The sequence below is a fragment of the Pinus tabuliformis genome, chromosome J (assembly GCF_031772625.1).
Source record: "Pinus tabuliformis cultivar Carrire ecotype Pingquan chromosome J, CPIR1, whole genome shotgun sequence".
NCBI classification, from domain to species: Eukaryota; Viridiplantae; Streptophyta; class Pinopsida; order Pinales; family Pinaceae; genus Pinus; species Pinus tabuliformis.
In genome coordinates this window covers 232,767,594-232,782,529 of record NC_142295.1, presented here as the reverse complement: position 1 = coordinate 232,782,529, position 14,936 = coordinate 232,767,594, and the positions used below count along the sequence as shown (strand labels likewise).

Here is a 14,936-nt window from a genome sequence, read left to right as displayed (position 1 = left end):
GAGAGAAATTGGAATTACAGGGGGAGTTTAAAAAGATCAAACCCCCCACGTTTGATGGAGAATTAGAGGAGTTTGTTGAACCATGGTTGGTTAATATCAATAAATACTTCCAAATCTACGAATACAATGTCAACTTAAAAGCCTATATGGTAATGTATCAATTGCAAGGAAAGGCGACAATATGGTGGGAAGAGGTAAAAGCAGTTCAAGGCGTGGATGAACAAGGAATTACCTGGAAAATGTTTCAACAGTACTTCAAAAGCAAATATTTGACTGAGTGTTTTTATGATGATAAGGCCAAGGAGTTTCATGACCTCTGACTAGGACAACTGACAATGGATGAATATATAGCCAAGTTTACCTCCCTGTTGAGATACGTTCCTTACATACGTGAGGAAAAAGCGAAGGTACAGAGATTTATAAGGAGACTACCTACATCTATGAAGGAACGTTTGGAATTTGAGAATCCTAAGACTATGGATGAAGTAATACGCGAAGCGCGGATTTGTTACCAACATATGAAGCAGAAAGGGGATGGTGGAAAAAGTTGGACATATAAGAAAGGGGAAAAACACCCTCAAAATAATAAAGGTGAAAAGTCTACAAATTCTAGAGACTCATATAAAAATCTACAACACAAAAACTGAGATAGAGATCAGCAAAAATTTAATCCAAATAATGAATTAAAAACATGTGAGCAATCTAAGAAGCCTGAGTTTAATGAGTCTACAAGGCCCCCACTAGAGTGTTGGGGATGTGGAAATCCCCACTATATTAAAAATTCCCCCTATTGAAAAATGGCAGAATGGACAACACACATCCAGGAGGAATCTACGGTAGGGGAGGTCGCAAGGAGTCTTCCCAAGGTCAATGCTGCATTGGAAGATTATCAATCAACTTTGGTAGAATTTGAAGGAAAACTTTTAAAACAAGTTGTGTATATTTTAATCGACCTTAGAGCCAATCTAAGTTATATAAGTCCTAAGATAGTTGAATTATGTCAATTATAAACATAAAAATTTAAGAATAATTGGTTAGTGCAATTAGCCACGAGAGCCAAAAGGAGAGTATTGGCTAAGGTGAATAGCTACTCTATTATGTTGGCAGACCGTCCAATAATAGCATATTTAAATGTGTTGCACTTAGGGTCCTATGATGTTTTAATTGGCATGGATTGGCTTGAAAGGCATTAGTCTCTAGTAAATTGTAAAGCCAAAAATATTAGTTTCCTTAATGAAGAGGGGGTTAGACAAGAAATTCCAGGAATTAAAGACCTCTGAAATTGATACCAATCACAGCTTCTCAACTAGCGAAGTGCATCAGGAAAGGGTGTTAGATCTATGTTGTACAAGCAAGGTACACTAATTCCAAGGAAAAGACTACCACTTTAGAAAATTCACCCATTGTACAAGAATTTGCTAATGTTTTCCTAAAGGAGATCCTTGGATTGTCAACTAAATGGGATACATATTTTACTATTGAGTTGATTTTTGGAGCTGCTCTGATATCCAGAGAACCCTCCCACATGTGTATTCCAGAGTTAACAGAATTGAAAATACAATAACAAGAGCTATTAAATAAAAATTGTATCCGCCCATGTGTGTCACCTTGGGGAGCTCCTGTATTTTTTGTCAGAAAAAAGGATCGAACATTACGAATTTGCATCGATTGTAGACATTTAAGAAAATTAACATTTAATAATAAATACCCACTACCCGAGATAGACGATTTATTCAATCAACTAACGGGGGCTACTTTGTTTTCAAAAATTGATTTGCATTCTAGATATCATCAAATTTGAATAAAAGAGGAGGATATATGTAAAATTTCCTTTTGAACTCGTTATGGACATTACAAGTTTGTTTTCTTGCCTTTCAGGCTTACTAATGCCCCAAAAATGTTTATGTGTCTTACCAATAGTATATTTTATCAATACCTTGATAAATTCGTACTAATATTTACTAATGATCCCCTTATTTATTCTAGAAATATGGAAAAACATAAAAGACATCTGCAAATTGTACTTCAAACCTTATGGGAGCACCAATTATACACTAAGAATATAAAATGTGACTTTTACAATGATTGGATCCAATATTTAGGACATGTCATTTTGCACAACAGGATAGTTGTAGATCTCGAGAAAATTAAGACCATAATAGAATGTGTGATTCCTAAGAATGTAGCAGACATTAGATCCTTTCTGTGATTAGGTGGGTATTATAATTGTTTTATTGAAGGATTTTCAAGAATTGTCTATCCCTTCACCTCTTTACCAAAAAAGGGGAAATATTTTCAATGGACAGTTGGATGTCAAAGCAGTTATGACTAGCTAAAGCATTTACTTACCACAACTCCCATTTTGAGGATTCCAGACCTGGAGAAGGAATTTATGGTATGCACAGATTCTTGTAAAGAAGGGTTTGGAGGAGGGATAATGCAAGAGGGTGAAGTGATAACATATGAATCTCAAAAATTAAAAGAGCATGAACAAAAATATTTAGCTTGTGAAATATTTGGAATTAATAGCAGTGGTTCATGCCTTAAAGGTATATCAACACTTTCTACTTGGTAAGAAGATTATGATGATAACTAATCTTAGTAGTTTGACCAACTATTTTAAACATCCCACATTAAATGCATGACAAGCATGATGGGTTGCCTTTCTAAGTGAATTTGAATTTGACATTAAACATTTAAAAGGAAGAGAGAACTGAGTAGAGTAGCAGATGCCATGAGGAAAAAGTTGAATGGAAATAGTCTATTTACATATTAAGAATCTCAATAATAGAATAGGGTTAATCTTAGTGTTCAATAATTTTGTTACAAGTTGTCATATATATATTTATAATTTTTATATTATTTCTTTTCATAATTTATAATAGTGATGATAATTTAAAATAAAATTATAATATATTTAATTTTTATGATTTTTTAATAATATATTATAAAAAAATATTTTGATATTTATTATAAAATGATATCTCGTAGTATAAAATAACGTAGTATAAAATAATTTAATTTATATAACTAAACGAATAATATAATTTATAAAACCAAAATACTTTTAGATAAAAAAAATAGAAATAAAAATCTAATGGTTATGGAATGATTTAATTTGCAATATTTAATATGTTTTATATATACGTTTAAAATATATGTTAAATTTTTAATCCAATATTCTCTCTGGAAAGGATGTGTTCCCAAAGCAATATATTTGCAGCACGACATAAATAATTAAATTAGGCTAATATGGTTAATAAATCTCTAAAGGGAACCAACTGAACAAGCGAATGCGAAATGTTGTTGTATCTCTAAAATGAGTTTAGAAGCTAAGGATGCCTTGATACAGCTCTACAAAATAATATAATCTCTAAGCGACATAAGTTCAGTGTTCTTTACTTCAGGTAGGGAAATTTAGCTGAGCGGTACAGCTCGCTTATTCTCTACAGTCATCTGACGGCTACGGTACGTTAGCTCTCCTCACTGCTATTTAACCGACGGCCTTCGTCTGTAAAATCCACACTGTGGAGTATCCATTATTAGCAGTACAGTTTTTGCTGTTAAGCTAAGGAGAAGAGCAGGATGGCAGCGATGGAAGTAGAAGACGGAGAACAACAGAGCAGGGATTATGAAGATCATGCCCCCGCCCCTCTTTTGGATTCGCTAGAATTGAAGTTGTGGTCGTTCTACAGAGCCGCCATAGCTGAGTTCGTTGCTACGCTGCTTTTCCTCTACATAACACTCACAACTGTTGTTGAAAACAAAGCAACCAAAGGTAGATGTGGCGGAGTGGGGTTGTTGGGAGAAGCCTCGGCTTTCGGAGGAATGATGTACGTTCTCATATACTGCATATCGAGAATTTCAGGTATATAAGAAGCCAAGCATATTTGGCAGCCCTGATCATAATCTGATTCCATATTTCATGTAAATATACTGAAATATCACGTTAATCATCAATGCGTGTGTGCAGGGGGTCACGTCAACCCGGCAGTCACGTTTGCACTGTTTCTTGCCCGGAGGGTCTCTCTTCCTCGCGCCCTATTGTACATTGTAGCTCAATGCCTGGGTGCCCTATGCGGAACTGCCCTTGTGAAGGGCATTCAGGGGAGTTTATATGCCTCCAACGGAGGCGGATCCAACTCTGTATCTTCCGGTTATTCCAAGGGAACTGCCCTTCTTGCGGAGATAATTGGCACGTTCGTCTTGGTTTACACCGTCTTCTCTGCAGCACACCCCAAGCGCAAAGCCCGCCACTCCCACATCCCTGTACATAACACAAATCATACTCTGCCACCCTTCAAACGCTCTCTCTCTCTATATATGAACCTTGGTGTTATTAAATATTCATTCACTGATGGAAATTACTAATATGACTAATTGGTTAATGCAGGTTTTGGCTCCGATTCCAATTGGTTTAGCGGTATTCTTGGTCCATTTGGCAACCATTCCCATCACAGGCACAGGCATCAACCCTGCCAGGAGCTTTGGCCCCGCTATGATATACGGCCATCAAAAATCCTGGGACGATCTTGTAAGATTTATCTATAATTCTCTGTTTGGAAGCATTGCATTTTACTGATCTAAATAACCTCGAAAAGGAGACTTCTATGGATAGAAATGAAATTTGATGTTGACTTATCGTTTAATGGATTGAATGTATGGCAGTGGATATTCTGGGTTGGTCCGCTGATTGGAGCTGCGGTTGCTGCGGTGTATCACCAATACATTCTAAGGGCGGGTGGTTTTGGCCTGAAAAACTCGGGATCGTTGCGTGGCCACCTAACCAGTGCAATGTAGAATGAAAACTTCACAGGACCTCTCTTACTATCCCACATTGCAGTTCAATAAGTGGACGTTTATATTGTAAGGTCTACACTGTGGAGCTTTGGTAAGAATATAAATAATAAATAATGCCATGAATATCGTGCTGGTATTGTTTACAACTCCCTCTCGCAAATCTCTGATCTCAAGTCGAACTCTTTCTTGTAAAATGAGTTTCATACCATGAACATAGTGTTTGCGTTGTTAATGGCTTTATTCTTTAATTTAACTCCAGTAAACATAGTGTTTGCGTTGTAAATGGCTTCATTCTTTAATTTAACTCTAGTAATTTCTTGTCAAATTAGTTAACTCTAATCATTTCTTGTCAAATTAGTTTCAAACTATGAATATTGTGTGTTACTGTTGTTTAAGTTTCATTCTATTAAATGTAATTGTGGATTAATATTTATTTTTTAATACTAAATTTAACTCTGATCGTTTTTTTATAATTAGTTTCATAGTATGAATATGGCGCTTGTGTTGGTGTTGCTTAAGGCTGCATTCTATTAAATTTAATTGTGGATTAATGTTTATCCTGGAAAATATAACTCTGATCAGTTCTTGCCAAATTAGATTCATGCTATGAATATTGTTTGAGGCTTCACTGTGTTAAATTTAAGTGTGGATTAATGCTCATCTTTGACTACTATGACTCGGAAGGAACGGCCAAGAGTTGCGCTTAACATCAATCCAAATTAAACTGCGTGAACATACATAAAATAAAATAATCCCGTCACTATAAGTGTTAGGTAAACTTCCTCCCCACCGGAGCAAAGATTCACTACTAACATTCATGAAATCTATATCCAAGTATTTATAAAACAAAACAGTATATGAAATTTATATCCAAGTATTTAGATAACAAATGGAATTCCAAATAATTTTAATATGATAATTGCACAATATAAGTTGACATGTTGACATGTGTAAACCAACTTAACGATTCACTTCTACTCAATAAGAAGTAATCCCCACAAAAACTAAGCAATCACCATCTTACCAAAATTAAAATATATTATTATTTATTAATGGTTTAGCAAATCTATCTTTGCACATAGAAGCGCTCCGTAGAACCATAGGGAAGAGATCTTATTTTAATATGCATTTTAATTTTATATAAAGATATAAAATAACAAAAATAAAAAAGATAATTTATCTTTTAATATAACAAAGAAATATACTTTATTTACTATTTAAAAGATACGAAGAAATAGTATTTTTTATATTTATATGATTTATAATTGACTTTATATTAAATTTATATGTGATATTTAAAACAAAAATATATTAATAATAAAAAATAATTTACTATCAACTATAAATAAAATATTTCAATCTTCATATTAAATAATATAATTTTATATTTATTAAATAATATAATTTTAATTTATTAATGTTAATTTTATATCTATTTCTTTATATAGAGAAGAAAAAACTTTTATGAAGCATAGATTAGCCACCTTCCAAAGAAATTAATAACTTAGTAGTAAGTTTACATCAATGTGTGGTGTATCCTTGACGCTAGAATGACCAACATGTGAGTTTGTGAAACACCGTAAATGTAACCCGAGAGGCTTACTTCAAGCTCTGTAATCCCTCCAACTCCGTGAAATTTTGACGTGAGTGAAATATTTAGTGATGCATTGTTGAGGGGCTTGGATGTCGAAACGCTAATCACATATATAAAGATAAAATTACATCTATGTTTATATAGTATAGGGCCATATTGGGAGGAAATGGTAGCTCTATATAATATCTTTTTGGTAAAAAATTGTAAACATTCAATTATTGTTGGTAATTTTTTGGTTGTGACTTCTGTAAAGGTAAATATGTATATGAATATATATAAGTGTATGCTAATTTGTTAAACTTAAGTAATATGTGTCGCTAATTATAAAGTTATTTGGGAAGAGATGTTGAGGAAGCTTACATTTCAGTTGGTTGGAGACAAATATGGGTAAGGCGGTTACCTACCCAAACTGCTCTTGTAAGCAAATTCTCTCGAAAGAAGAGAAGGGGGATGCCAATAGGATTAGACGAACTTGAGGCTACCTGGAGAAGAGATTTTGGATTGAAGGGTTCTAGTAAGGACTTTGTTAACAAGAGGGATTCTTGAGTTGATTTAGTCACTCAAATTCCATGTAAAGCTTTGTGCTCGAAGTGAGAACTTTAGACTAAGTTTGGTTGGGACCAGATAGTCTTGAAAGTTAAGTTGTGCAGGTCTCTATTTTAACCAAAACCGCATGTGAAGCTGACAGACTTAGTAGTGACTAGTCCCATTGGTTGGGAGGAGGATTTCTTCCCTTGTGACTTTGCAGGTGAATAGAGTCAGTAAAACAGACAAGTATTGACAAACTTGGTGATGTAGATAATAAATATTGTGTTCTTTCTTTTCAAAAGGATGTGATAGTTATTGTCTTGTTGGAAGACCTTTATCTGGTCATAGAGTTCTCTAGAAACTGTGTGTAAAAGAATTTAACTTATATTGCATATATGATAATTTGTTATTTACATGTGTTAAGAGTGATCCTAGATTTGAAGTTGTAAATCTATTGGAAATGTAATTTTCATGAACAATGTTGAAATAAAAGTGACTAACTGTTAACTGTTAGAAAACCTTGGTCTCAAGAAGGTTGGGTTAGTTCTTGGGCCGAGCTAGGCAATAGCAGCCCAAAAACAACCCCTCATTCCAGTGAGGACTGACTATGAAAATGTATAAGAATAAATATTTATATGTATAAAAATAAATATTTATATGTATTCAATAGTCTATAAGTAATAGCCACAACTGAAAGTAGAGAAAGAGAAATTATCTTAATGCATTTTAGAAAAGTAACAAGCTAGCATGCAACCACGAAAGTATACAGGAAAAGAATTAATAACTCAAATTTAATTTTTTAGAAGACAAGAATATTCTCCAATAAGGGAGGTACCTAATGCATAAAATAAAAGGAAGGAGACATATATAGAAAAGAAATCTTGCTAGTAATTAAACATATCGAATTAATATATAGATCAACGAAACCATCATGTTATTTACTTAAATTACAAATTGTAACTTCCACAGCAACAACCTTGATAGGGCTTGAAGGCTAGAAAATTATAACAACCGATATAATGTACACATCAAACTGGAAAAAACTTATCATCTTAAAGGCCACACAAAAAATGTAGTACATGAATGATTCCAGATATGGAGGTCTGTCGACAATCCAAAAATATGAATAAGTCATAGAAAGTTGCCAATTTAAAAACCTAGACCCCAAACTTTTAAGCCAATATATTTCGCTAATTAGGATTCAAAAAAAAATAATGAAAATGTATTCATAAATCTATTTATATTAAAGAAATGTTTGGTAAACCCTAATATGAGGTGGGTTGAAAACCCCACATTTAAATACAACTAAAGAAATGACATAAAACCTAGGAGGGCTGAAATTGCCACACCTATATACAACATAGGAGCCTCATTAGTAAATGCAAAAATGGTGTTGAACGTGAATGCGAAAGTAACCAACCAGAAGCCATCTCCCAACCCTTACCTACATGAACCAACAATAAAATTAAAACTAGATTAGACAGGTATTTAGAACAAGAATTAAGAATAATCCACTGAAGGGCCTACGAAAAAGTGACTTACCTAGGAACCTGTTTAATCTCAGATGAATGCACGGAGCTGCCAAGGGTAAAATTTCTCCACTTAGTTCATCTTCCTCTAAAAAGGGGTAAACAAAAGAACAACCTATAGTAGAAAGACCCTCAACTTACCTGCGAGGATGTCTTTGGTTCAATTCACCTTATTCTAGAGATTGAACTACTTGCAAAACCCTCTAGTGCAAGAAAAGTTGTAACTTTATTATAGCTCAAGGGTTTTTTTTTAAGAAGCAATAGATTAACTTGAACTAGCACTATGATACATAAAAGAATAAAATTAGGACTTTTCTCACATAGGATACAGATAAACAAAAAAAAGAAAAAACGAGAATATTGACCTTACTTACCTATTAGTAAAGAAGATGCCATAACAGAGCGATTCTGATTGCAACAAAGGAAAACCATTCTACATTTTCAAATTGATCCATGCTTGAGAGGAAGGGCACACTGAGTGAATGTAGCACTAAGAGGTGGGGTGGTTACTCTGTAACCACCACACCTCATCTTTACCATTGAATGGAACCCTAGAGGCTCACAGTCATTGATCTATCACATTCACCGAGGTGTTATCATAACACCAGGTGGCAGTATGATAAAATAACTTCATGAGGGTTCAGGTGGCAGTATGATAAAATAACTTCACAAGGGTTCAATATGGCCCATCATACCAAAGATTATCAAATCACAGCAAGAATTATCTCAACCATAGAGTAAAAAATTTACCAATGTCAGGTCAACAATATAATCACGATTCCTCGTATAGATCCAAATATTGCTAATGTCACACTTCCAAACTTACATATGTTGAGAAATGCAAACAAGAAATTCCAATTTAATTTGTCCTTGAATTAAACTATGAATTAAAACGAATTCTATTCTCATAGCAACTTGTAAATAGTTAATTAAGTTTAATTAACATAATTAGCTTAGGAATTTAGATTTAGAAGTCTTTCCGAAGTCATGTACATGTTCTCCCTATATTATAGGGGTCCAGGATGAGTTAATTATGAGTTGTAATTAGTTAAATCAGTTTACTGAGTTAATTACAGTTAAATTAGTTCCAAATTGTTTGAGGAACTAACAGTGAGTTAACAATCAGATGGTGCACTAATGCTTTAACTAGTGCTACTCCAATTAACTAAAGATTCCCTCATCAAAAACTCATGCATGTCGATTCTGAGAAAGACCCAGTTGAGACTAGAGTGTAAGGACAATGTACTATTTGTTATAGATTTTTTTGAGTTGTACAAATGGTGCATGCAATTAGGAACTAAACCTAGAAGGGATTGCGCAGTTTTGGATGCATTAATTTCCCTTTAAGATGTGTTAATCAACCATAGGAATGGCGCAAGGAAATAGGGACTTGGAGAGCAGGAGAATTGGCTAAGTGTTGGCAAAGAGTTTGCTTGTGAGTTGGAGATTGATTTTACTGAGTGTTGGGATTGTTCTTGTGAGAACAAGCATTGTAATCTCATCTTGATTTTCTGATATATGCAATATAGATAGTGGAGTTTTAAGTTGTGGCTTTCCCCTAATATTTATTGTGTTATGTTTATTTGATTCTCTTCCTCTTGTTGATTATTGTTTTGCTTGATCTTTATGTGCTTCCGTTGTATAGAGTAGAAGTAGATTCTTGTCTCTTGCTTTAGTACATTGCATGAGCTTGTGAATCTACAAGAAAATATACATGGTATCAGAGCTGAGAATAGTATCTTATAGGAGATTTTGAAGTTTTTGAGTTCAGGGTTATAGGTGAAATTCGAATTTTCATTTCATACTTCAGGATCGGAAGATGGCGCTCTATGGTTTTCGACTCAAGTATGCCTTGGAAGGAAGCTCAAATTTTATAGCCTAGAGGGGCGTGATGGAGGTTGTGCTAGAAGATAATGACTTGAAGGAATTCATTGATTAAGAAGTCCCTAAGCTAGTAGCATCGGATGCACAGAACTTGGCTGAATGGAAGAAGTGAGTGGCGAAGGCAAGGCGGATAATCCTTGAGGGTGTTTGAGACCACATTGTCTCGAGTCTCCATGGCAAGGAAACTGCACATGCTATGTGGAAAAAATTGACGGATTTGTATCAGAACAGCAGTGACCAAAGGAAATTGGCACTGAAGGACAAACTTCGAAAACTCAAAATGGAGAAAGGCAAGACTATTTCCAAATACTTGACCAAGTTCACTCAATGTCAAGATGAATTTGGAAGTGTTGGAATCATGGTTGCCGAGGAGGATATGGTGAGTCTTGCTCCTCTAGGACTCCCAAATAGTTGGCATAGTTATCAGGACTATGTCAATGGTCAAGAGAAACTACCAAATCGGGAATGACTGTGGTCGAATTTGATGTAGGAGGAGATCAAGAGGAACACCAGGGATGGATCTTCATCAAAGACTGATGATGAAGAGAACTGTGCCTTAGCGATTAAGGTGAGGAAGGGGAAAGGGAAAGCTTCCCATTCCAAATCGGATTCTTATCATGGAGGTAAGAAGAAAGATATGACAAAAGTTAAATTCTTTCATTGTCATAATATGGGACATTTTGCTAAAAATTGTCCACTCAAGAAGTCCAAGGAGAAGTCCTCGGGAGGAGCGGTGGGTGAGGCTTTGGCCTCTCAATTCGAATTGGAATTTTCCCTCATTGCATGCATGGTGTCATTAATGTTGCGACGTGTATGGTACTTAGACATTGGAGCTTCATTCCACATGATTGGTGACAAAGAGTTATTCAGTAACCTAGAGGAGAAAGATCTCTAGATGCGTATCGAAATGGGTAACGATGGGAAGTATAGTGTTACTGGATTGGGCATGATTTCTTTTTAGAGGGAGCATGGGGCTCCACTCACCTTGAATAATGTTATGTATGTACCCGGGTTGAAGAAGAACTTAGTATCTATTGCCATGCTTTAGGATAGAGACTACGATGTGATCTTCTCGAAAGGAAAGGCATTCGACACATAGCCATGGCTCAAGTAAAGAAGATAGGGATTCATGTGAAGAATCTCTATAAGCTGAAGGTAGAGGAGTGTGCTACATTGAGTTCAAAAGCAAGAAAAGATGCAGAGTCGAGACATTTATGAGTTGTGGCACAGGAGATTGGGCCACTTGCATCATGGGGCTTTGAAGATATTACAGCAGATCTCTACCAGTCTTCCCAAAGGTACGCTTAATAAAGTTGACACATGCAAGGGGTGTACTTTGGGAAAATACACCAAGTCTTCCTTTGGAGAAAAAGACGGTCAAGAAGAGACTATTCTAGAGAGAGTCCATTCAGATGTGTGTGGACCATTCTCAATAGCATCCATGGCCAAACACAGGTATTATGTTATATTTGTTGATGACTATTCTCATAAATGCAAGATATTTTTCATGTAGAAAAAAGGATTAAACTTTCACAAAGTTTTGTGAGTTCAAATCATTGGTGGAGAAATAGCCAGGCAAGAAGTTTAAAGCTCTACGAAGTGATAATGGTGGTGGGTATGTCTCAAATGAGTTTAAGAACTTATGTGTAGTGGAAAGGATTAAACGAGAGTTGACAGTACCCCATAACCCTCAACAAAATGCGGTGGTGTTATCGGGAAATCTAAAGTCTATGCAGAGCTGCTAGTCCCACTAAGGCTGGTAGCTACCTTAGAAATAAACAACTAAAACCACTTTCGTTTTCCTTTATGAGAAGTAAATAAGAGGGGAAAGAAGGAGACCAACCTCTGTCTTGCGCTTGGTCCCTTGCTTGATTCCTCTCCCTTCTGATAGATCTTTGCCACTTGCTTCCTCGTTTACCCAGCTTCAAAGAGTACCTGTAGAATCAAAGCAGCATAACACTATCCAAGAACAAAGATCTACTATCATAAACAATATAGGACCAGATATATATTGACCACACAAATGCATATATCATCAATCATACAAGAATGTGGAGGAAAACTTGAATAGCTTTATTAATAATAAAGAATAACAAAGAGGATTACAACCAATTGTTCTGACCCAGCGTCATCCTCTCAGCAAGAAAGCCCTTCTTCACCTCATGAAAAGCTTAGATCACCCAACACTATGATGTTACACCAAGAAACTAGCAGCACTTCCTTACAAGATACAAAATTCCAGCCTCCAACCCTTGGATCTCTGGGATGAGAGATCTATATATAGATATTTGCAGAGGTGTGAGTCAGCTCTAGGTTTTTTATTAGTGTCTTCTCTCTGATAGTTCTTGATTCCACTTGGAGATCTCATTGATCTCTTACTCATCCTTGGGTGATTCTGAGAGGCAAGTGTCACAGGAGAAGTTTCTGGAAGATTCCATGATCATCCACCTCGCAAATTGTCTCCGCCACTTGTCTATTCTCGTCCATCGCACCCTATAGAAGGGCTTTTCAGTATGCATCACACCTCCCGTGTGCATTAGGTGGGATGCATCGCACTTTGACCATGGAGCAGGTGAGATGGTCTAGTTTTGACTAGTTCTGAGTAGTTTTTTATGGAGAACTTCCGGGAGATGATGTAATCAGCTGACCTTGTTCTTTTAGGGGTTGGAACAACACTTTTAGGGACTTAGGAGCCCTTGGTTTATGGAAATTTATGATTGGGGTTGCAGTGCCCAAAAATGTCTATAATAGTTGCCCCCTAAAGCATGAGGTCGTTAATCTTTTGATGTCGGGTGAAATGCTTTATCATGAGGATCCAAAGGTTTTTCAAGCTGGAAGGTGACCTGTAATAAGATACAATAAATACATTATCTTCATAATATTTTCATGATCCAGCTAAGGCGGGCATTCCCATGCTCAGCTTTATAAATTCATTTTCATGTACATAAGACAGACAATCGTCTGTGTGCAGACTGATGATTCTGGTAGAGCCATCATCCCTTGGATTGGATGATTATCTGTGCATCAATGATGTACATTTGATGTCTTTATTTTCCTGAATATATATCGCAGCCCGGATGGATGAAACTAGATCCGGGGTCTTCAATCTCGTTCTATCTTCACTCAAAGTACAAGTCGATCCATGTGAGAGATGTTCTAGAGTCGAACATGGAAAGACATCGCCAGATTACCAGCCAATGATGTAAGCTGTTAACAGGCGCAAGAGGAATCACTGATAATGATGATGACCCTCAAGGTACTACAGTACAATTCACGTGGTGTGAATAAGGGACTTGGCGTTGAACACCATGCAAAATCTTTCGGTCGAAGGCCATTGATGTAAACCTGTCGCCGGAAGTGAGAAACTTGCCATTGAGGCATGCAAGCTTCAAAGTACTAAAAGGGTTGTTCCTAGATCAATTTCCTGGATAATGAGCTGATGTCGACAAGAAGCGATCTATTATAGGAGGGCCTTAATGAATCCCACATCTACGACGCAAAACGGAGCAAATGATTTTAATGGAGGTGAAAATGATCTGATGATATAAGGTTCAGGGTGGCGGTCATGAAAGAATGGAGCGTAAATGTATTGCAGTGGATGAGACACAGGTGAATTCTCTGAGCGACTTCCCTTGAACATACTAGCGACACTGACATGATGGATTGGTAGCGTTAACCCCAAATATGGATGGTGTGATGGACCAATGGTGATATGACCAGTGAACGGAACAACCCAACCCGACTCGGATGCGGAGTGAAAGTGTCATGTTCAAGAGCGACTTGCTACCAATAAAGTTTCTTCAAGTTTTCTTCCCAATTTTTCCCCAGTCATTGCTGACCAGTACCTCTTTATTTTTGTCAAGCTTGAGGAGGATAACATATGCTTGTTCTATAATCTGCCCTTCGATAAAACCCATCACTATGTTTTAACGAGCCTAGCGATAGTGAAACTCGTTCTTGTCTGTATGGACAACTTTGTCGCTATTCGATTTTAACGAGTTTAACGACAAAGATAACTCAGTCCTTTTCAATTTTAGAGAGTTTGAAAAGGGACGTAAAGAAAACTCCAACAATCCTTTTTCGTCATATAATCCCTTGAGTCCGAAAAAGTATATAATAATACAAAAGGGATGAATTTTCAGTAATTTTAACGAGCCGAACAAAACAAGCGCTCGATATTTTTGTGTAATAATCCCTCATGTCCAAAAAGATTAAAATCTAAAGGAGGGATAGCAGTTCTGGTCACTTTAACGAGCTGGAGAGGCCAATTGCTCGACAATATTTTCATATTTTACGAGTCAGATGAAAAGAGCTTAAAGGAGACTCGTTTTTCGAGGAACGAGTGATAAATTCGGGTAGCAGCTAATTCCAGGTAAGGTTTGGAATTTTCCAATTACGGCAGTGTCACAAGGATGGCTAACAGAATCACTCTTTGCAGTTGTTCCTCAAAAAGGGTAAACAATCAAATGGAGGTGAATGATCGGCCAATACAGAGTGGAGGTGATGATGAGAACACGACCAAGGCTTCAAAGGCTGATGATAATGCATTCACGATGGTTATTTACCGGAAATTGGTTCATTTTTTAATGAGCTTAAACTCT

General features: G+C 36.1%; 1 protein-coding gene across 1 annotated transcript; it reads left to right on the top strand.

Annotated features, from left to right (window-relative positions):
• The first annotated feature begins 3,546 nt into the window (after window positions 1–3,546).
• On the top strand, window positions 3,547–5,032 carry LOC149226590 (putative aquaporin PIP2-8). The gene is made up of 4 exons (XM_089375326.1): window positions 3,547–3,868; window positions 3,974–4,269; window positions 4,394–4,534; window positions 4,669–5,032. The coding sequence occupies exons 1-4, from the start codon at window positions 3,586–3,588 to the stop codon at window positions 4,798–4,800; spliced, it is 852 nt and encodes a 283-aa protein (XP_089231452.1). The 5' UTR covers window positions 3,547–3,585; the 3' UTR covers window positions 4,801–5,032.
• Window positions 5,033–14,936: the final 9,904 nt, after the last annotated feature.